The sequence below is a fragment of the Zea mays genome, chromosome 4, assembly GCF_902167145.1.
Source record: "Zea mays cultivar B73 chromosome 4, Zm-B73-REFERENCE-NAM-5.0, whole genome shotgun sequence".
In the NCBI taxonomy this organism is placed as follows: Eukaryota; Viridiplantae; Streptophyta; class Magnoliopsida; order Poales; family Poaceae; genus Zea; species Zea mays.
The window spans coordinates 203,211,788-203,233,020 of NC_050099.1; the positions used below are offsets into that span (position 1 = coordinate 203,211,788).

At 44.8% G+C, this 21,233-nt stretch overlaps 2 protein-coding genes across 3 annotated transcripts; both read left to right on the plus strand.

Moving 5' to 3' along the window:
* The first annotated feature begins 2,508 nt into the window (after window positions 1-2,508).
* Window positions 2,509-9,690, plus strand: LOC103654458 (uncharacterized). Of its 2 annotated transcripts, none has more exons than XM_008681289.2 (4): window positions 2,509-3,421; window positions 6,145-6,289; window positions 6,363-8,000; window positions 8,259-9,690. In XM_008681289.2, exons 1-4 carry the CDS (start codon window positions 2,727-2,729, stop codon window positions 9,147-9,149), a joined length of 3,369 nt encoding a protein of 1,122 aa, XP_008679511.1. In that variant the 5' UTR covers window positions 2,509-2,726; the 3' UTR covers window positions 9,150-9,690. The 2 variants fall into 2 exon arrangements, with proteins under 2 accessions (XP_008679511.1, XP_020408390.1); XM_020552801.3 differs by having other exon boundaries at window positions 2,511-3,421; window positions 8,289-9,690.
* Window positions 9,691-11,603: 1,913 nt separating this feature from the next.
* Window positions 11,604-20,843, plus strand: LOC100381708 (uncharacterized). The gene is made up of 17 exons (NM_001361524.1): window positions 11,604-12,052; window positions 12,511-12,564; window positions 12,679-12,832; window positions 13,426-13,500; window positions 13,801-14,078; window positions 14,270-14,500; window positions 14,767-14,865; window positions 14,961-15,110; window positions 15,667-15,813; window positions 16,326-16,376; window positions 16,461-16,633; window positions 16,932-17,064; window positions 17,387-17,484; window positions 17,673-17,910; window positions 19,401-19,604; window positions 19,767-19,847; window positions 20,443-20,843. The coding sequence occupies exons 1-17, from the start codon at window positions 11,648-11,650 to the stop codon at window positions 20,656-20,658; spliced, it is 2,787 nt and encodes a 928-aa protein (NP_001348453.1). The 5' UTR covers window positions 11,604-11,647; the 3' UTR covers window positions 20,659-20,843.
* Window positions 20,844-21,233: the final 390 nt, after the last annotated feature.

A 21,233-nucleotide genomic window follows, 5' to 3' on the forward strand; every position in this document is an offset into this window, starting at 1 on the left:
GGAGCTCCATCAATGCCTCGCGTGAACGATGACACGAGAACGAGATCCGCCCCCGGGAAGAGTACGACAGGGACCACGACATCCCAGCCTGGAGTCAGGTCACCAGGACTGAGTCGGCAACGGCTTCGACTGGCGGTACCACTCGGGGACGGTCGAGGCACCACGACAACCACTCCCCTCCCCGGGACAGACATCATCCCCGACGACAAGAGGACACATGTGGAGTATCTGCACTTACTCCACGCCTCAGGGCCATTCAATGGCCTCCTAACTTCAAGGTATCCAATGTCGACAAATATGAACCTAAGCAGGATCCAGGAGGCTGGCTGGCCGTCTACACCACCGCTGCTCGAGCTGCTGGGGCGACCGAGGACGTAATGACCGCATACTTACCCATTGTCCTCGGGCAAGACGCGCTGCAATGGCTGCGACATCTACCCTGACACTGCATCGACGACTGGAGCGACTTCAGTCGGCGCTTCACCGCCAACTTCCAGTCCCTCTCTGACAAACTGGCGCAACCATGGGACCTCAAATCCATCAAGCGTCGGGGGACGAAACTCTCCGGTCGTACCTCAAAAGGTTCCAGACCATGAGAAATCGTATCACCGAGGTTGCGGAGGCGGCAGTGATCGAGGACTTCTACAGAGGATCCAACGACTCGGCCTTCGTTCGCACCATATTACAGAAGGCACCGACTACCTCCGAACAACTGTTCCGGGAAGCCGACCTCTACATCACCGCCGACGAGCGAGCTCAGGACCTCATCGGAGGAGCGAAGCCTGCACCAGCAGCACCACGACGCGATACGAACCAGCAGCCCGACAAACGCTGGGAGAAGAGGCCTCGCGAAGAAGTTCACGCCGCCGGACCACCCGCCTCTCGCGCTCAGGGAGGACCTCGAGGAGGCGAACGCACGCTGGACGACATCCTCGACGCTCAGTGCCCGTACCACAAAGACATGTGCCACACCCTTCGGAACTGCAGAGACTTCAAGCACTCCGTCGGGCACGACCGACCCTTCCAACCTCTACCTCCTCCTCCGTCGCGGGGAGGACCAGGAGAACCGCGACAACCCCAGCAACAGGAGGAGGGAGGAGGTGGAGCCTTCCCGCGCGTCGACAGAGAGGTCAACGTCATCTTCGGCGGACACAGATCGCAGGAGAACAAAAGACAACAAAAGCTCAACGATCGCCAAATACTGGTGGCGACCACCGGTCCTCCCGCTCCGTACCGATGGTCGGAGCACCCGATCACCTTCACTCGGGTAGATCAGTGGCTCAACTTCGACCACCCAGGCAAATACCCGCTCCTCGTCGATCCGGTGATCCGAGAGAGCAGGGTGAAGAAGGTATTAGTGGACGAGGGGAGCAACATCAATGTCACCTTCCCCCGGACACTCCAAGGCTTGGGAGTTCACCTCAAAGAGCTCAACGAGTCAGATACTCCTTTCTTCGGCATCGTGCCGACTGAAGGAGAATACCCGTTGGGCCACATCTACATGCCGGTCACCTTCAGAACTCCGGAGAACTACAGAACCGAGTTCCTAAGGTTCGAAGTGGCAAACTTCGACTGTGGGTACAACGCCATCATCGGGAGGCCTGGATTGGCGAAATTCATGGCCATTCCACATTACACATACATGATATTGAAGATGCCAGGGCCGCAAGGGATCATAACTGTGCACACTGACTTCCAAGGCGCCGCAGAATGCTTCCGAGTGGCCATCCAGGCGGCCCTCACCACCAAACCATCGGTGACTTCTTCTGTGCAGGCAAACTCTAAGCCTGAGGAAGACCTCGCAGTGCCTGCGAATGAAGCTCAAGCCGCGACCTCTATGCGGCCGACTGAAGAAACTAAAAGGATCAACCTCGGGTTCGCTGATGAACGCAAGACCGCCATCATCAGCTCCAGCCTGGACGACAAATAGGAAAGCGCGCTCGTCCAGTTTCTGCAAGATAACCGAGACGTATTCGCATGACAACCTGCGGATATGCCGGGAGTCCCGAGAGATCTGGCCGAGCACAAACTAAAGGTCTACCCCCAGGCGAGGCCTATTCGGCAAAAGTTACGTCGTTTCACGTCCGACAAAAGAGAGGCCATTCGCGCTGAGCTGGCTCGCTTGATCGCGGCTAGATTTATTAGAGAGGTGTTACATCTCGAGTGGTTAGTCAATCCTGTTCTTGTACTCAAAAAGAATAAAGTGGATTGGCGCATGTGTGTCGACTATACGGATCTCAACAAACACTGTCTAAAGGATCCTTTCGGGCTCCCTAGGATAGATCAGGTGGTAAATTCCACCGCTGGATGTTCTGTGCTGTCCTTCTTGGATTGATACTCTGGGTATTACCAGATTAGCCTGGCGAAAGAAGACGAGGAAAAAACCGCGTTCATCACTCCATTCGGTGCTTTCTGCTATATTTGCATGCCGTTCGGCCTCAAAAACGCTGAAGCGACTTATCAGAGAGCTATTCAAATATGCTTAGCCGATCACTGAACAAGCGTGTGAAAGCTTATGAGACGATGTGGTAATCAAAACGAAAAAATTCGGAACTGGAACCACATCCCCCGTGAAGGCGAGGAGGGGCCAGCAGCAGTAGGGTAGGGTGGAACTGGAACTCAAAGCTGATACTTCTTCCCTAGTCTCCTCGGCGGGCGACACGCTCGGATCGATCCCCGCCGCCGCAGCCTCCCTCACCCTCTCCAATCCAATCCGCAGCTACCCAATGGCGACGGAGCTGCTCCCCGTGGTGGACCTGCGCGTGCTCTCACAGCCCGACCTGGACGCGCTCGCCGCCGCCTCCGCGCACGCCCTGGCGCCGCGGACCTGCCCCGACGCCGACCCGCTCCCGCCTCTCAAGATCGACCGCGCCGTCTTCAACGAGAGCGCCGGTTCCCGGAAGCAGACCTTCTCCCGCCGCCGCCTCGCCGCCTCGCCCTCGTCCGCCCGTCACTCCTCCTCCGCGCAGACGTCCACCGGGCGGAAGAACGACCCCGAGGGCGACCTCGTCGCGTACCACCTCCGCCGTCTCTTCGTCCCCGATGACCCCTCGCTCCCGCCCCCTCCAGAACCGCAAACCCTAGCCCTACTACAAGAGCCCTCCCCCCCTCCGCCGCCGGCCCCCGACCCCGACCGGGAGACCACCAACGCCAAGGGGGTCTCCGTTGACCTTCTCGGGCTTGCGGCGATGCCGGAGCCCTACGATGCCGAGCTGCACAGGCGGACGGCCGGTATGGCCTCCGGTACCGACCTGCAGGGTTTCATCGACAGCCTCGCAGGGGAGTGGGTAAGCCAGAAGAAGCGGAGGAAGAATGTGGACGCGTCCTTCTTCGGGGATCACCTCCCTCGCGGGTGGAAGCTGCAGCTCGGGCTCAAGCGAAACAGTGGATCCATCTGGGTGCGCTGCTTCAGCTACGTGAGGTTTGCCTCTTTTGCCCTGCCCTGCCATTCTTTCTTCATAAACGATTATATGCTAGTGGTAGTATCTGGAATGGAACTATGCTGTGATACCTTACCTGATGCGATGTATACTTGTTCAGAGATGCTCTGGTAGTGTGCCTGGTAGGGTATATCCACACTATAAGTGGTGGATTGGGTTTAAGGATACATGTTGATAGTGATACCTCTGGCAGTATATCTGCTTTGGAAATCATCTGGTGTGGATGTTTTTGTTTGAGCGAATGGATGCATTTTTTAGATGTTAATTAATAATGTCATTACATCACTAGGGTGAGATGTTTGCTAAGTATAACATTGGGTTTTCTGGGTTTGCAAATACAGTCTTGGTGTTCGCCATGGTGTAGCTGCATTTGATGCTGTTATTTAAGTATCTATCAACAGTGTTTATGCCTTTTAGATAGTTTGTTTCCATGTACCCTTCAATGCATGCATAGTATAGCCAGCACTACCTGGCCATGTGTCCATGGCTGTATGATTCTTATTAGAAATTTATTTTATTTTCCTTATTATTGTTGGTGGCTTATGTTAGGTTTCATGTATAGCTTACCCAAAATTTGATTGGGACTAAAAGGCTTTGACGTCATTGTTGTTGAATGGTGATAGTTGTGTATCATGTTGAAATATTTGAACTTACTAATTCTTAAAACTTAATGGATCTATCTGAGCCACGGATTTTGTTAGAATACTTAGAATCGTTGTCTTGACCTCGTCTCCCACCGCATACTCATCTCTCGTCACGTTGTCTTCGACGAAGATGTGTTTCCTCTTGCTGGCTCCTCCTCACCCACCGATCTCGACTCTCTCCTTGAGCCTGATCCGGTTCCCCCTCCACCTCGGTCGCTCCCGCCTGCTTTTCCCCTGACTCAGACGCCATCGTGCCTCTCCCCGCACCACGTGCGGCCTAGACGCCCCGCCTTGCGCCGTTACCCGTGCCATGCGCAGCTCCGACGCCTCTGCTCGCGCCTCTACCCGCGACACGCGTGGCCTCGTCGATGAGCGCGACCCGCTTCGTCGACCCCGCCCTCGTCTACCACCGCCACGGGTGGGCCACTCAATCGGCTCTCGTCGAACCGACCCCGTCGACTACCCCGCCCTCCTCTACCACCGTCGCGAGCGGGCCACTCCCTCAGCTCCCGACGACCCGCTGACGTTCGTAATTTCAAACAATATCATGAAGTTAAATATTGAGACAAAGAGGTTAGCGACTTACTAAAATTTCACCCATGAGTTGGATTGGACCCGAAAAGTAACTAATAGACTGGGCCCAAAACTAACTAATGATCTAAAATTCATAAAACTTTGTGTTTTACAATTTAGAACGCCAAAACGCTAAAACATGGTCTCAACCTCTAATTAGGGTTTTGACGTTTAAACGTAGTTTAAACATCGTTTTAAACTTAGTTTTAATAACACTGGTCCTACTGGAGCCTGACTGGCGCTCTCTAGTACCCTGACCTTCTCTAGGCCCGACATTGCCTACGTCGTCCAGTAGGTGTGCCTGCACATGCACACCCCGCAGGAGACCCATCTCATCGCTCTCAAACGGATCTTGCACTACCTCCGCGTCTCCCTCGACTACGGCCTTCTACTCCGACCCTCCCCGACGTCAGAGCTCGTGATCTACACCGACGTTGACTGGGTTGGCTGTCCCGACTCGTGCCGGTCCACTTCAGGTTACGTCGTGTTCTTGGGCGCCAACCTCGTCTCCTGGGCCGCCAAGCGGCAGCCCGTCATCTCCCGCTCCAGCGCAGAGACCGAGTATCGCGCTGTGGGCAATGACATGGCTGAGGCCTCTTGGCCGCGCCAGCTCCTCCAGGAGCTCCACAGCCCCCTTCAGCGTGCCATCCTCGTCTACTGCAACGTCAGCGCGGTCTATCTCTTCACCAATCCCGTGCAACATCAGCGCACGAAGCACACGGAGATCGACCTGCACTTCGTCCGTGAGCGTGTCGTTGCCGGTGACGTTCGGGTTCTCAGCGTCCCCACTACGCTGCAGTTCGCCGACATCTTCACCAAGGGGCTACCGTCGAGTGTATTCGCCGATTTTTGATCCAGTCTCAACATCTGTATAGGATAGAGTTGAGACTACAGGGGGTGTTAGAAAACTTAGGATACCCGTTTAGGGTTTTGGGGTTAGCCCATTGTAATTACCGTCATACCCCTGTTTGTGTAATGGGCCAGGCCCAATAACCTTGGTTTATTAATACACTCCCAACCCTGAGTTAGGGTTTCCCATTCCAACTGATTTATTTCACTGACATGCAATCCAGTCCCCCATCTGTTAGTGAGAGGGAATCTGAAAGATAATCCTATCATCTTAATTGTTCCTAATATATCCAATCATATGTACTTAGATTTACCACTTGCATTTTTCAATCTACCTTTTTGTTGTATAACAGCAGTAGAGATTATTTCCCCTCATTTGGACGTAAGCTTATATATTACTATACTTCATATAATGTGTGCTGCTTGGGGTACTATACTTCGTGTGATGTGTGCTGCTGGGATATTCGAGTTGAGAGTTTGAGTATTTCGATGTATTTTCACAATCACAATATATATTATTTTTGTGCTTCTCGGTTGATACATTCTGAAAATTCATGCCCATTTTGACTTGAGTGTTTTGCATGTCTCTTTTCTATATGACTCTTCATCTAGCTAAATATGCACGCCATACTTTCCAGCCCCAAGGGACGTCACTTTTCTACTTGCAAAGAGGTTTCTGCATACCTCATGTCACTTCTTGGGTATCCAGAGCTCAAACCAGCCGCTAATCAGTATGAAAGCACAGGACAACATTACTCGAGTGCCAACAATGGTGATGGTAGTGTAAGTTTGAAGTGTACAAAACTAAATTTTATTTATTTAAATTCGCCTGTCTTAATTAATATGTACGTAACAGGTTTTAGGTTTCAAAGATCAAATTGGTTTAATTACGGACAAGACAAATGTACAGCACCACTTGTCATGTCATGAAAAGAGGGCTAAAAGGCGCAGAACTAGCAAGTTTGGTGAGCCAGTAGTGGGAAAAGATGGTAAATTTGAATGTCCTATTTGTTTTAAGACCTTCGAGGAGGAATCCCGGTACTTTGGCCATGTTGGAGCTCATGCAAGGTATGAAGGGTTGACTCCTGAAGCATTTGTGGATAAGACTACTTATAGAAGGGCAACTAATAATCACTTGGCAGAAATTTCATTTGGTCTTCAAGAGTTACCTGAATCACATGGACAAAACAATAAGGTTTCTTATGGTGAAACAGTCTTTCGGCACCATAATCATTCAAATGAACATGTTGACAATAACTCTACGGCCACTGAGCTTTTTAGTACAAATTATCCAGATAATTTCATTAGACCAAATAAAACCTGGGGTAGGTCTGAAGAAGGTCCTTCCTTCAATGATGCTTCAAGTGTATGTAGATACACAAATTTTACGGGCCATGCCGATTTGACAGTTCCAGAAAGAGCATCAATCTCTAATAATCAAAGTGTTAGCAACATTAATGGTTTTTTGGGAGTGTCTATGTTTAGTGATCAGCCAGGAAGTAACCATGTTATCAGACCTACTGTCTTTGGAACAAATAATACGGTGGAAGGAAGAGATGTCAACCTCAATTCATGTGTAAATACAATATCTTTTCCTATTGCTAATGCAAATAATGAAACATCAGCTGGCCTGAATGAAGCTAATCGGTTATCTACTACTGCAAAATGTTTTAGTGGCAGTTCTAATAACAATGATGGTGCATCTAGTGCATCTTCCCATTGCGGATCGACCAATAAAATCTATAGTTCGTATGGCACAACAAGCAAAACCCAAGCTGTTGGCTCCAGATGCATCAGTGGAAGCTATGAGCCTTATGGTGAAGATTGTGGTGCTCTTAAAGTTAACCCTTTTGCCAGCAAGAACAATACTGCTGTGTATCAGTCTAAATTGGGCACACAACCTGTCTATGTTGTGGCAACTAGGGCAAATTGTTTTGCTTCTGGTTCGATGCAGACAAATAACAGTGATAAAGAACTTGCATCCAGTGCCATGGAACGGATTGATAGCGTGAAGAACAGAACAAGTAAAGAAACAGGATTTGTCACTGAAGCTTATAACAATGATGCCTTTAGTGGTGGTATTACTGAAAAGGGTTTTGCGCAGTTCAGTAACAGTTCTACTCACATAAAGCCCAATGCTTCTGGCCATTGTTCACTACCTGAATCAAAAACTCCAACAAATGGAAGTGATATCAACTGCATCAAGGGCTCTTCGGTTAATAGAGGTGATGTTAGCTTCACAAATGGCTCGTTTGTCAATAGGCCCATCAACAACAATGAACCAAATGTAGCTAGGCTTGAGGTGATGGAGAAGTTGAATAATGTGATGCAAAACCGTTATAATGATCACGCTCCTGGTTTTGATCCTCATGCTGCAGCTAGTGCTAGCCGGAATGCCAATGGTCTTATGCCTATGCATGCCAATTTTGGTTGCATGTCCTCTACAGTTCAATCTGTTGCTAATGTTTCAACGACCAGCACATCTCAAGATCAGGTAAACATACCAGAATTTGTAGGATAAGAATACTGTTAGACATCTAATGGATCGTGATGATGTTATACCCTGATAACCACTTTAATTAGTACTTCCCTTACCTTGTTAGTTGTTTTATTTTGTTTCCCCTTACCTTGTTAGTTGTTTATTTTGTTTCTCATGATGTTGTTAGCATGTATCAAGTGATTTATGCCACATGAATATCCATGACCTTTAATGCTGGGTAACCATGTGATACTTTGCTATTTTTCTAAACAGTGTGATTTGCAACTTGGATTTGGTGTACAGAAGCAGCATATATTTTCTAGGCATGGAGAGCTTAGAACGGCTACAGCTCGATCCCCTCTGCCTGGGAGCATTGCCAAAAGAAATTCTGTACCCACTGAATCCTCACAGTTTGAGAGCATGGATGGGCCTAAATCTTTCCCCAATGGAACATCGCAGTTCGGAGGCTTTGCAAGGCCTACCTTTGTGCCTGCTGCACCTTCTCAGTTTGGGAGCATGGCTCAACCTAATTATGTGCATTCTTCTCAATCCTCTCAATTCACAAGCTTGGTTCAACCGAATTCTGTACCTCCTGCTGAGTCCTCGCAGTTTGGAAGCAAAGCCCAATCTAGTTCTGCACCCCTTGCTAAAACCTCTCAGTTCAAGGGCATGGCTGGACCAAATTCTGTACCTCCTGCTGAGCCCTCTCAGTTTGGGAGCATGATTAGACCTAATTTGGTACCTCCCGCATCTTCTCAGTTTTTGGGGAGCATGGTTCGACCAAATTCTGTAACTCCAGAATCCTCACAGTTTGGAAGCATGACCAGACCAAACTCTGTACCTCCTGTATCGTCACAGTTTGTTAACATGCCCAGTCAAAATTTTGTGAGCGCATCCGAGCCAACTCTAGTTTTGGGGTACGCACCGCAGATTGGAAGTGACCCTCCACATCAAGTCCAGTTAGGATGGGATTTGTCCTTGCCAAGGATGGTTACTGGCGGCAGCATGGTCACTTGTTTATGTATATGGTGCAACAGTCAGTTCCATCATTTTGGCCCTGTTGATGGACAGCAGGCTAGTTCTTTTGGCTTCATTTGCCCCACCTGTAAAGATAGGATGTCTGGTCATCACAGTATGCCCAGCAATGGTTCATGGCAGCCTTGAGGTGCAGTGCTGTTTGTTAATCATCTGCATTTCTGCATCTGAGGGATCTCGTGGTTTTCTGTACACCATGTCTGGCGACTGTTGAGGACAGAAAATTGTCCGCACAAGCAGAAGTGGTCCCGCCTCCAAGTTCAGTGGACTGTCAAGGGTAGCTGGGAGCTGGAATGTATTTAGTTGGTACTAGGGTATGCAATGAGAGAAGTTGGGTTTCTCTACTACTTGTCAAAGATAGCAATGGGAGACCATGATGAATTCAGGCCATCTTTTTTTTTCTTGAATCCACCAGTTAAGCTGGCATGTTTGTCGGAGCTATATCTCAGGTTATTTTGAGCTCTAGCTTCGATGGGGAGTTGACTTCATTATTGGTACTGAACTTAAAATGACTCCAGTCCAGTGTCTTGTTGGTTGTGTAAATTATTTGTTAGCTCAGGTGGATTAGGCGCCTAGCTCTTGCTGTAATATTTCCCTAACACTGGGCAGCCTTTGTCTATCCTTTCCTGATGAGGTTCTGTTAGTCAAGCTGAAGTACATTTCTAGGTAAGCGTGGCTCTTGATTCTTGGACGTAAAATGCCAAGAGGCTATACGTTCGTTTCCGCCTGTTTCAACCTTACAAGGTAAGAAGAAAGGAAATCCAAACAGAGGCCAAGAGAGCCTGGCAGTTACAACCAGGCTGAGCTGGGATAGGCCAAATGCATATACAGGACTGAGCAGAGCACAAGTTTGGTTGCATGTATGAGCTAGAAAAAATGGAACCCCCTAAACCCTCTGTTTCTGATAAATGGAACTGTTTGGTTTAGGGAATGAAAACGAACGGGAACAGTAGAAAAAAACTCCCTCTTTCATTTCGGTTACCATATTTTCTTAGAACCAGCCGGCCGGTCTTCTCAGCCCTCAGCTGTAAACTGTCGTGGGCGATGGTGGGCCTAGGAGCTCGCAGGAGGTTCTTTTGAGTTGAATTTCTCCATCAATATGTGCTAAATTATCTTTCATATATCAAGTGATGAAGCTACAATATATTCTCCTGACTACGGGATATAAACGGGATTATCTCGATCAAATATGGTCAAATATGGTTGGAAAATACCCTCAGGCCCTGTTCGGTTGTTCCGGATTGGAGCACCGGATTAATTTCTAGTCAGATTACTTCTCTAATTTATATAAATTTTGATGAGCTGGAATGAATCCTGGCTTATTCCAGTATAACCGAACGGGCTCTCAACTGTTTCCGCTTCCGCTCCTGACTCATACCACAGCTAGTCTCATACTCTCATGGGCTCAATATTATAGCAAAGAATTACACAAAGCTTGTGCAATAAAATTAAGATAATAACGATGATCTGAACAATGATAATGATATCCTTGGTTGTGCAATAAACTTGATGTACTTGCAGTGAACAGGGCATTCTTCCTCTGTCTTGTAACCTTAATACCAGGCTCCTTTGACTTGCGCATGCCATTCTTTCACACCAGTTTGGCGAACATATCGATATTGCTTATTCTAACCACAAATTCTTTTTCAAATCAACATGTTGAGATCGGATGCCCGCGTGCGTGTAAGCATTATCGATACAATTTTTTGGTGGTGGTAGCAGTACATTTTATTATTTAAATCGAAATTTTAAATAAATGGTTTGAAATAAGACACGTTCAGTGGCACTTAGCGCTACGACTAGGGCTGGGAATTGGGCTGGGCTAGTCCGGTCCAAGCCCATCGTGCTTCGTGCCAAACGGGTTTGGGCCAGAAAAGTCCAAAAAACTTTTGGGTCGTGTCGTGCCAGCCCGAAGTGTAAAAAAAGTGGTCCAGCCCGTCCTAAACCACGTCGTGCCTTCATCGTGCCGGTGCCGACCCAAGCCCGACCCGTATATTTGACCACATAAAATCAGAATATTACAGCCATGTAAAGTTATAACTTACTAAATTAAAGATATTAAACAATTCTAGCATCATTTAACCACACAAACTCCAAATATAACAATAATATAAAGTCGATACCTTACTAAATTAAAAAAATTAAACATATTAGGCTTAATTGGGCCGTGTCAGACTAAGCTCGACCCATCTATGCGGGTCGTGCCGGGGTCTCGACGGGCTGAAATTTGAGGTCTGGCTCAGACCCGGCTTCGGATCATGCTAGTTCAAACCATATTATTTCATATCGGGTCATATTTTAGGCTCTTATTTTCGAGTCATGCTCGTGCTAGATCGAAAAGTCTTTCCCATGTTCCCAGCACTGGCTACGACAGCTGACGTTCCCGTTGGGCAGCAGAACTGCAGTGCACGCACCAACCCAATCCACCCCCCCTCGGCCCACGGCGGCACCACTACACCAGTCAGTCACCAGACCACTCTGCCGTCGCCGCCTACCTCGGCAACAGTCAGGACTTAGGACGCAACTCATCCCCGCCGCGAGCAACGCCAATGCTCCGACCGCTACACGCTACAGCCGCCGCCACCGCTAGCTAGGCCCAGCCGCCTCCTCCCTTCCCCTCCACGACGATGGACCCGACCACGCCCGTCCTTGCGCTCTCCAAGGCCTTCGCCTCCTCCCGCACCAAGCCCTTCCTCCTCCTCGCCCCGCACCGCCGCCGCTCCCTCTTCGCCGCCCGCGCGTCTGCCCCCTCCTCGTCCTCCGTGCCGGGCGACCTCCTCATCTCGCTCGCGCGGCTCGCGCTCCGCGGCCCCGGACCCCCCGCGGCGCCTCGGCGGTGGTTCGCGAGTGTCTCTTCTGCCTCGCCTCTCGCCTCGGGTGGTCCGCCCCGCGGCGGAGGCGGTCGGGGGAACGGTGATGGTGACGGCGGTGGTGGTGGCGACGGCTGGAAGCGCCCGCGCGCTTCCCAGGGAGCGGGTGTGGTGGAGGAAGCGGCAGCGCAGGGAGCCGATGTCATCGTCCTTGACGTTGGGGTATGGCTATTCCTGTAGCTGTAGTACGACGAGTAGACACTGACCACCTTCCGCTCTTAAACAAAATACCATATCATGTGTGGCATAGAAGGATCTTTTTACAACTTTTTGAATACTTGGCTACACGGATTGTTACTTTACCCACTTGTAACAGTTTTTTCATATTTAGAATTCGGATTGCCATAACATAACAAACATTCTCATACAATCATGAATCAGCAAACAAACCACTAATGCTACTGGTGGTAGAACCTGCTGGATTATCTCTTGTGTCAACAACCCATCTAAACAGCATCGTTTCTGGGACAATCACTAGAACCTCCAACCAACTAGTGTTTGTTCTGGGAAAAAAAACCCTATAAGTTATCATTTGCATGCATGTTTGTCCTTACATGCTACAGTTTCTGACCACCTTGTAATCTGTAGCTGTATTAGCCACTTGATTAGCTTCGTTGCAGGGAATGTCGTGTGGTGGATGCGCAGCAAGCGTGAAACGTATTCTGGAGAGTGAGGTAAGCTAAGTTAGATCAGCATGCCTTAGATGTAGAGCTTTTGGCCAAAGTGCTTGTTAGCTCTCTACTGTTTCTAGTAGTGTTTGTAACTCTGTATGTGCTTGGATTTTTCAGCCCCAGGTACGGTCAGCAACTGTTAACCTTGCCACTGAGATGGCAGTCGTCTGGGCAGTGCCCGAGGATAGTGTTGTTCAGGATTGGAAGGAGCAGCTGGGTGAGAAGCTTGCCAATCAGTTGACGACATGTGGCTATAAATCCAATCTTCGAGGTAAACGCTGCAATAATTGCTCAAGTACTGTCAAAGGGCTAAACTTGCACATTTTAGTTGGGAGTGATGGGGCAGTTGAATAATGGATACATTGTTAGTTTGGAACTTCGAATAAAGAGCTAAAATAATGGATGTTTTTTTAACACTGCTCCCTCGTGTCCCTGGGTGCACTGTAATTTTTAACCTGTACTTACGCTCTTTTCCTATCTTAATTGAAAGGCAGAGCTCCATTTTGTTTCAAAAAAAATAAAGAACTAAAATAATACCTTTTCTTTTCAATAGAAAATGTCGACGACCATAACTCAAATAGTTAAATCTCTTAACCAACTGGATGTTCTTCTGGATATTTTAAATGGAAAGATGAAGCAGTGCTTTAGAATTCATGTTGCTTATCAGTCAATCTTGTCTTGAGAGTTGAGATAAATGAATGCAAAGTCTTCTTTGCTCACATGGTACACTTGAGCACAGACAACATGTTGCAAATATATAATATCCACTTTCCCCTTCTGTCAAATATGAAACCCCCTCCAAAATTTTGCTGCTGCTTGTATGTTCAGTCCTCATGCTCATGCAAATGTCTATTTGATCTGCAGATTCTTCAAAGGTTGGTTCACAAACAGTTTTCGAAAGAAAGATGCAAGACAAACTTGAACAGCTGAAACAAAGTGGTAATTTTTTTTTTGTTGACACAAGTAACCATCAGCTTACAAGCTTCTCCCAATCCATGATGTTTTTAAAAGGAAAATTTGCAAACATGCCACTGTTCACTAGTCGTTACCCCTGTTTGCTATTTTACCATGGCATGTCTCAATGACAAGCGGGCCCTGGTGCCAGCTGCCATTGAGACATCCAGCAGTGCAAAAACAGAAAACTGGGGTTTGGCCCATTGGTATGTTTGCAAACTCCCATTTTTTATTATACAGAGTGTTAACTTAATTGCTGACATGATGCCCTGATTATTCTTCTAGGTAGAGAACTTGCTGTATCATGGGCATTATGTGCGGTTTGCCTTGTGGGACACATTTCTCACCTTTTTGGAGTTAATATGCCACTGATGCACGTCATTCATTCCACTGGATTTCATTTGTCTCTGTCAATATTTACATTTGTCGGTCCTGGTCGAAGACTAATACTTGATGGCCTAAAGAGTCTGTTGAAGGGGTCTCCGAACATGAATACGCTGGTTGGTTTAGGTGCTTTGTCATCCTTTGCAGTCAGCTCAATTGCAGCCTTCATTCCGAAGCTGGTAGCTCCTACTCTATTTTTCCAAAAGATTTTTTTTGGTTTGTTGCATGCTTTGCAGATATTGTTGGCCAGTTTCATCGTTTAAACTCCTTTAGTTACCCTCTAGCTCTATAATATGTTCCGTTAATTTGCATCATGGCATATCGCCTTAATATGTCAGTAGCTTGCTTATATCGTTCCATTTACCTGCAGGGGTGGAAGACATTTTTTGAGGAACCAGTTATGTTGATAGCTTTTGTTCTTCTAGGGAAGAATCTGGAGCAGAGGGCAAAACTTAAAGCTACCAGTGATATGACTGGACTGCTTAGTATTCTTCCATCTAAAGCACGCCTAATGGTGGATAATGATGCTGAGAAATCATCATTGATTGAAGTCCCATGTGATACTCTAGCTGTTGGGGACTATGTTGTTGTGCTACCTGGGGTGAGTACAGGCTGTGAAGCTTGCACAAAGATGGGTGATCGTTTCTTTTTCCATGCTGCATATGGTTTTCTAGTTTCTTTTTCTTGGTGCATATTGCTTTCACTACTTTTACTTGCATACTAAACAGTGCGTGCGTACTGTGGTAGCAGTTACATATTCACATATAAAAATTCGCTCATATGATAAAATGTTGTATGAATGGTATGATGCTTATGCTGGCCTTATTGATATGATCTTTTTGTTGCTTATTTTAATTCACCATACAGGATCACATCCCAGCAGACGGTATTGTGAAAGCTGGAAGGAGTACAGTTGATGAATCAAGTTTGACAGGTGAACCTATGCCTGTAACAAAGATAACAGGGGTACGAACAAATGTTATCTGGCTTGCTGAATTCAATTAATATCCCAGTCTAGCATCGCATTGTGCTAAATGTTGATGATTCCCCTCCTTCGTTAGGCAGAAGTATCAGCAGGAAGTATTAACTTGAATGGTAAACTCACTGTTGAAGTTAGAAGACCTGGTGGTGAGACTGTCATGTCTGACATACTTCACTTAGTTGAAGAAGCCCAGACAAGGGCGGCCCCTGTTCAACGATTGGCTGACAAGGTATAATATGTGAACTGATTCCTACTCTTATGAAAGTTTAGAGGTATGATGTTCAAATCATTACACCTTTATCCTGCAACCATCTCAACCATCTCCGTGGGATTGGAATAGTACATTTATCATGGTCAACATCAATCCATGGGTTCTGCAGAGCTTTTTTACTTCTGTAGAGATTTTTGATAGACCAAGTGAATATGGGTGATTGGTTACTTCATCTAATTGTTTTTTACCCTTTGGTATGGTTAATATTTAAAATCTTCTTCCTCTCTTCAAGCACTCAGTGCATTCCATGTTATGTTAATTTCCCGTTAGTGGAAATATTGGTTCTGTTATTGTTTTAGTACTACTTCCATATGTTGGTGCTTGTGGAATTTATTTGATTATGTACTGTTTTTTGGGCATCACCGATGGTCGATGGATCATGGCTGCTTTGGTGGTGTTTCTGGATGGGTTTAGTAACAGTCTTAGAGATCCTTTCTTTGTCACATCATTGTTGTGGCCTAAATTAGTAATAGTTTTACTCTATGTTTCAGTGTCAATTTTATTGTTAACACAGGTTGCAGGGAACTTTACATATGGAGTCATGGCACTTTCTGCTGCTACTTACATGTTCTGGAGTATTTTGGGTTCTCAACTTGTACCTGCTGCTATCCAACATGGAGGTGCAATGTCTTTGGCATTACAACTTTCTTGCAGTGTTCTGGTATGATACAAGGAAGATATGTATTAGTACCTTTGCTCTGGCTATTTTACTTTGAATGAATGAAATTTCTAGTTTCTAAAACTAGGCGGCTAGTATATGAAAATGTGCAATCTTTCTGAAAACGAGGTTTGGTTGACCAGAAGTATGTTCTCATTTCAACTGCAGCTATTGCTCTGAAACTAATAACTTGCATGATTCATTTCAGCTTTCAAAATTAGAAATGTTTCTTATATTATTAAAAACATAAGTGTATGGTTTGATGAAACATGCTTTGACATTCATGTTTGTCAACAATATTTAGTTGCATGGGTGTTGCTTTGAGGAGCCACACATAAATATGCAAAATTCCCAGTGTTGATATTTGTTTATGTTAAATTGATTTATGTTGGACTTCAGTGCCCATTTTCTCTGTAGAAAGAAAAATGACATCCCTGTGTTATTCATTCTGGTATCTAAATCTGTGCCGTGACTATGCCTTCTCAAAGGCTAGTAATATTGATCTGCATTTGCAGGTAATTGCTTGTCCTTGTGCTCTTGGGCTTGCCACTCCCACTGCTGTACTGGTAGGAAACAAATGATATTAGAAATTCAATTTTTCTATTGAAATATACATCACATCAATATTTATTTAGGTGTCATTTTGTCAGGTTGGCACTTCATTAGGTGCAACAAGAGGACTTCTTTTACGTGGTGGGGATGTTTTGGAGAAGTTCTCTGATGTTGATGCCGTTGTGTTTGACAAGACTGGAACTTTAACAATTGGTAGACCTGTGATAACTAAAGTAATACCTTCTAGAGGCATGGGCGATGCGAATACAAAGTTGAGTCTCTTATGTACTCCGGTTTTATATGTTGTACTGTATTACACTAGGTTTGAATTCTGATATACCTACTTTGGACTTCACATCTGATTGAACATCTTTGTGGACAACTTGCCTGTGAATAGATGTCAAAGTGAAAATGTTCTACTTTGGACTGGATGCAGTTTCCAATGTATTTCCATTGAAAATGTTCTATATTTATCATGGATTATTCTCTGTTAACCTAAGGTTAATAGATGTCAAAGTGAAAATTATTTCTAAGACTTTCTTGTTGACAAACCATATTTCCGTCATCAGGGATTTGGGGGCCAACCAGTGGGCAGAGGCTGACATTCTGAGTTTTGCTGCTGGAGTGGAATCAAATACAAACCACCCGCTTGGAAAAGCCATCATGGAAGCTGCAGGGGCTGCCAACTGCGTCATTATGAAGGTAATCATAGCAGAAGTGTGCAATAAATGTGAGCTTAGAATGACCTTAGTATGAAGTAAGTGGGTATTCTGCAAGTTACAAAAAACTGTTTTAAGATAAATGTTTTCTTCACTTGAGTTCTAATCATGTCTGCTGAACCGCAATCTTATAATCAATAATAAAATGTTTCTCATACTTGCTCCAGACTTATTTCAAACTTTTTTGGCACCTTATTATGGAATGGGATGACATATTTTACAATTTTATCTTTTCACACTATTTCACTTGTTACAAATCTTACCTTTCTGGTTGTTTGCCTTTTACTTATTGTGTGTTGTCACAGGCAAATGATGGATCCTTCATGGAAGAACCAGGATCTGGTGCTGTGGCTACCATTGGTGAGAAGCAGGTTTCTGTTGGAACATTAGATTGGATTAGAAGGTACATATGAGTTTTTTGTTCTACAGCTATGCCCTATGCTAAATTCACTAACAACATGAGACACTTCTAATCGTCTCTTGTTCCTGGTATACCTTATGTAAATGCTATCTGTTTTAAAGTTTTCTCCCTGCACTGTCTTGTAAAAGTGTATGTTGAGCCTGTTTGCTAGTAAAATTATAATATTTCAGGCATGGGGTCATTCACAACCCCTTCCCAGAAGCAGAGCATTTTGGCCAGTCTGTTGCATATGTAGCAGTGAATGGTGCTCTGGCTGGTCTTATTTGTTTTGAGGATAAGCTCAGGGGAGATTCTCGTCAAGTTATCGAGACACTATCTAAACAAGGAATTAGTGTATATATGTTATCTGGGGACAAGGAAAGTGCTGCTATGAATGTGGCTTCAGTTGTCGGTATCCAGGCAGACAAGGTAATATCAACCGAATCTTGTTGTGTTTTGTTCTTGAATCTTTCCCAGTTTTCTATAGTAAATTGACTTAGTTCTCTAGTGTTTGGTGTGGGAAACCCTAATCCTAACTCAGGGTTGGGTGTTGTATTAATAGACCAAGTTAGTTGGGCCTAGCCCATTACATAGGGGTGAGACTGTAATTACAAGGGGCTAACCCCAAAATCCTAACAGGTACTCTAACATTTGGCACTAAAGTAGCCAGAATGAACATGTTATGGGTTGATTGCTGTCTCTGTTGCTGTTAGCTGCACCAATTACATGACGTGTAGTGATCTTGGAGATGCACCGCAGATAATGGTTCTATTAGTTTCAGAAACACTGCAGAAATTTCTGTGGCTATTGTTTTGAATTACCAGAAAATCATGAAGTCATTTGTCATCAAGTTGCCATGTCATGTATTCCCTCCCTTTATTTTTATAGGGCGTGCATGCACTCCAAGCTTCAAATTCTTTAAATGACCAAGAATTTGTCTAAGAATTGTAGGTTGTAGAAGATCATAACATGAGTGGTTTTGGATATTTGGATTCCTTTTCTATATACCCACTCATGTCTCGTGGTACTTCCTACGATTAATCTTATCATATAAGATACATCTGTAATCTGTTTAGAGATTGACATATACATCTAGAGCCATGTGCTTTGGAAGCAGATCATACATTTTGGGAAAAAGGTTCGTATATAAAAGTACATTCTTATGATGTCAATTTCATGATCCGAACAATTTAGTGCTGAAGGCTGTACCAGGTTAAACCGTGCCCTACTCTTTGCTAAGAAGGGGGTGACTTAGGAAGACAAATTTGGCAAAGGAAAGGATAAATATGTGAAATCATTTAAATGCTATTGTAAGTCATCATCATCATCCACTTGAAAAATGTTCTGTTTGTGAAGTGCATTCGTTTATAAAAAAAGAAAGTAGGTGGTAGCAGGTTCATAAACTAACAAACAAAATATCTATCAGATGATCAGATTAGAACCAACTGAAGCACAAAAGGCAGCACAAGGAAAAACTGTTTCGGTTTCTTTCATTTAGATTGACTTTGTGAGCATGACTTTTTATTGCCATTTCTTCTTCTAAATATAAGCGAAAGGGCCTCTAGCCGAGTTGGTAGATGGTTTGAGTAGCACTCCTCAGGTCCTGGGTTCGACTCCCTGTGGGAGCGAATTTTCAGGTTGTGGTTAAAAAAAATCACCTCGTTTGTCCCACGCCAAATCACAGTTCTAAGACTCGGCCCCGGTCGCGGTCGTTCTCATCTCACATGGTGCTACAATGCCGCTGTGTATGGGTGGGGCAGGGGTTCTTAACATAATACCGTGGGGGCGGTCCGCAGGTCGACTTTTTTTTCCTTCTAAATATAATGATACGCAGCTCAACTGTGTATTCAAGAAAAAATATTGCCATTTCAGTATGGTCCGCTAATCCGCTTATCTATGAATGTGGGAAAATGTCTTAGGTTCTTGCTGAAGTTAAACCACATGAGAAAAAGAAGTTCATATCTGAACTCCAGAAAGAGCACAAGGTAGTCGCCATGGTTGGTGACGGCATTAATGATGCCGCAGCACTAGCTTCAGCTGATGTTGGAATCGCAATGGGTGGAGGTGTTGGGGCAGCTAGTGATGTATCTTCAGTTGTACTTATGGGCAACAGGTTATCCCAGGTAATTTCTTTCACTGCAGTTTGGAATTTTTTTGTATCAATCAAGTGTAAAACATTGCGGTCATTTCTTTACATACCTGACGTTGCTGTATAACTCAATAGATTCCCTTTCCCCCTAGTCCCCTACCACTATGATTCTTAAAAATATGTCCCTTCGATGCAGCTTATCGATGCTTTAGAGTTGAGTAAAGAGACCATGAAGACGGTGAAGCAAAATCTTTGGTGGGCTTTCCTGTATAACATTGTATGGTTCTATCTTTTCTCTTTGGCATGGTTTCTTTTTTAATCCAACAGATTATATTTTAAATGGTAATTTGTTGTACTTGCTGAGCAAAGCATTTTGGAGGTATTACTGTACTCCCTCCATTCCATAAAAAGTTTGACTGGGTTTGTAGAAGATATTACCAATATTTGTATCTCCAAATAAGTTTATTATAAAAATATATTTAACGATCTATCTAATGGTAATAATTATGTGTCATAAATATTAAAATTTTCTTATATATGTATGGTTGAAGTAAACATGTTTTGAGTTCACGGGAAGCGAGAATGGTAGTGTTTTATGGGACAGATGGAGTAAATATTATGAAGCGTCTTAAAAAAGAGAGCCGATGGATTATGTAAAAATTGTGCAATGTTTGCTGTATATTGATTGTGGACTTGTGGTATAGGCTGTTAACCATGTCATCAGTTCATGACCAAAATGCTCTTAGATTTGAATTTCATGTTTATTCTGACATGTACATGTACTTCTTATTTATCAACTGAGGTTTAGAAGTATATACTGCCTGCTCTGACCTCCGCCCTGCACGTTCTCATATACTCAAGTTACTCTGCAGGTTGGACTACCCATTGCTGCTGGAGCATTGCTTCCAGCTACGGGGACGATACTGACACCATCAATAGCTGGAGCTCTGATGGGTTTTAGTTCGGTCGGTGTGATGGCCAACTCGTTGCTTTTGAGGGTGAGGCTGAGCTCAAGGCGGAAGCGAGAACCACTGAAAGCCATCTCTGATGAGGTTGAGAAAAATTACTCATCGAAATGGAGTACCTGAGTAGTTCGGATCTTAGACCATGTTCACGTTCACTCATTCATATGATTTGGACACACGCATCAAAGGCAGTTGTCAGTTGAACAAATGAAACAGATGTAGTATGCAATTGCTGAGGTCAGTCAGTTCCTGTGGTTTGGTAGATCTTCATGGTGTGCTATAATATAATACCCCCTCTATTCCAATTTATAAATTTTTTGACTTTTTTTTACCAAGTTTGATTAGCTTGTCTTATTTATTTTTTTTCGAAAAAATAGAAATTTCACTTAAAATATATTATACGCTAGCTAATACATCTCCGTTCTTTTTTTTTTGTCATATTTTAGTTTCAAAAATTAACTAGCGAACGATAAATGCATAAATATTCGAGAACGGAGATAATACCACAGTAAAAATTGATAATAATTGTAAAACTTTTTTAATAAGACGAGCCAATCAATCGAATTATAAATTAGAACAGAAGTAGCATGTAACAATTATGTCTAGCTCTTTGTAGCTTGTTTTGTTCGTCCTTTTTTGCTCAACCATACTTACACTGTAGTTTTAGTTCAAAAATTAACTAAGGGGCATAATTGATA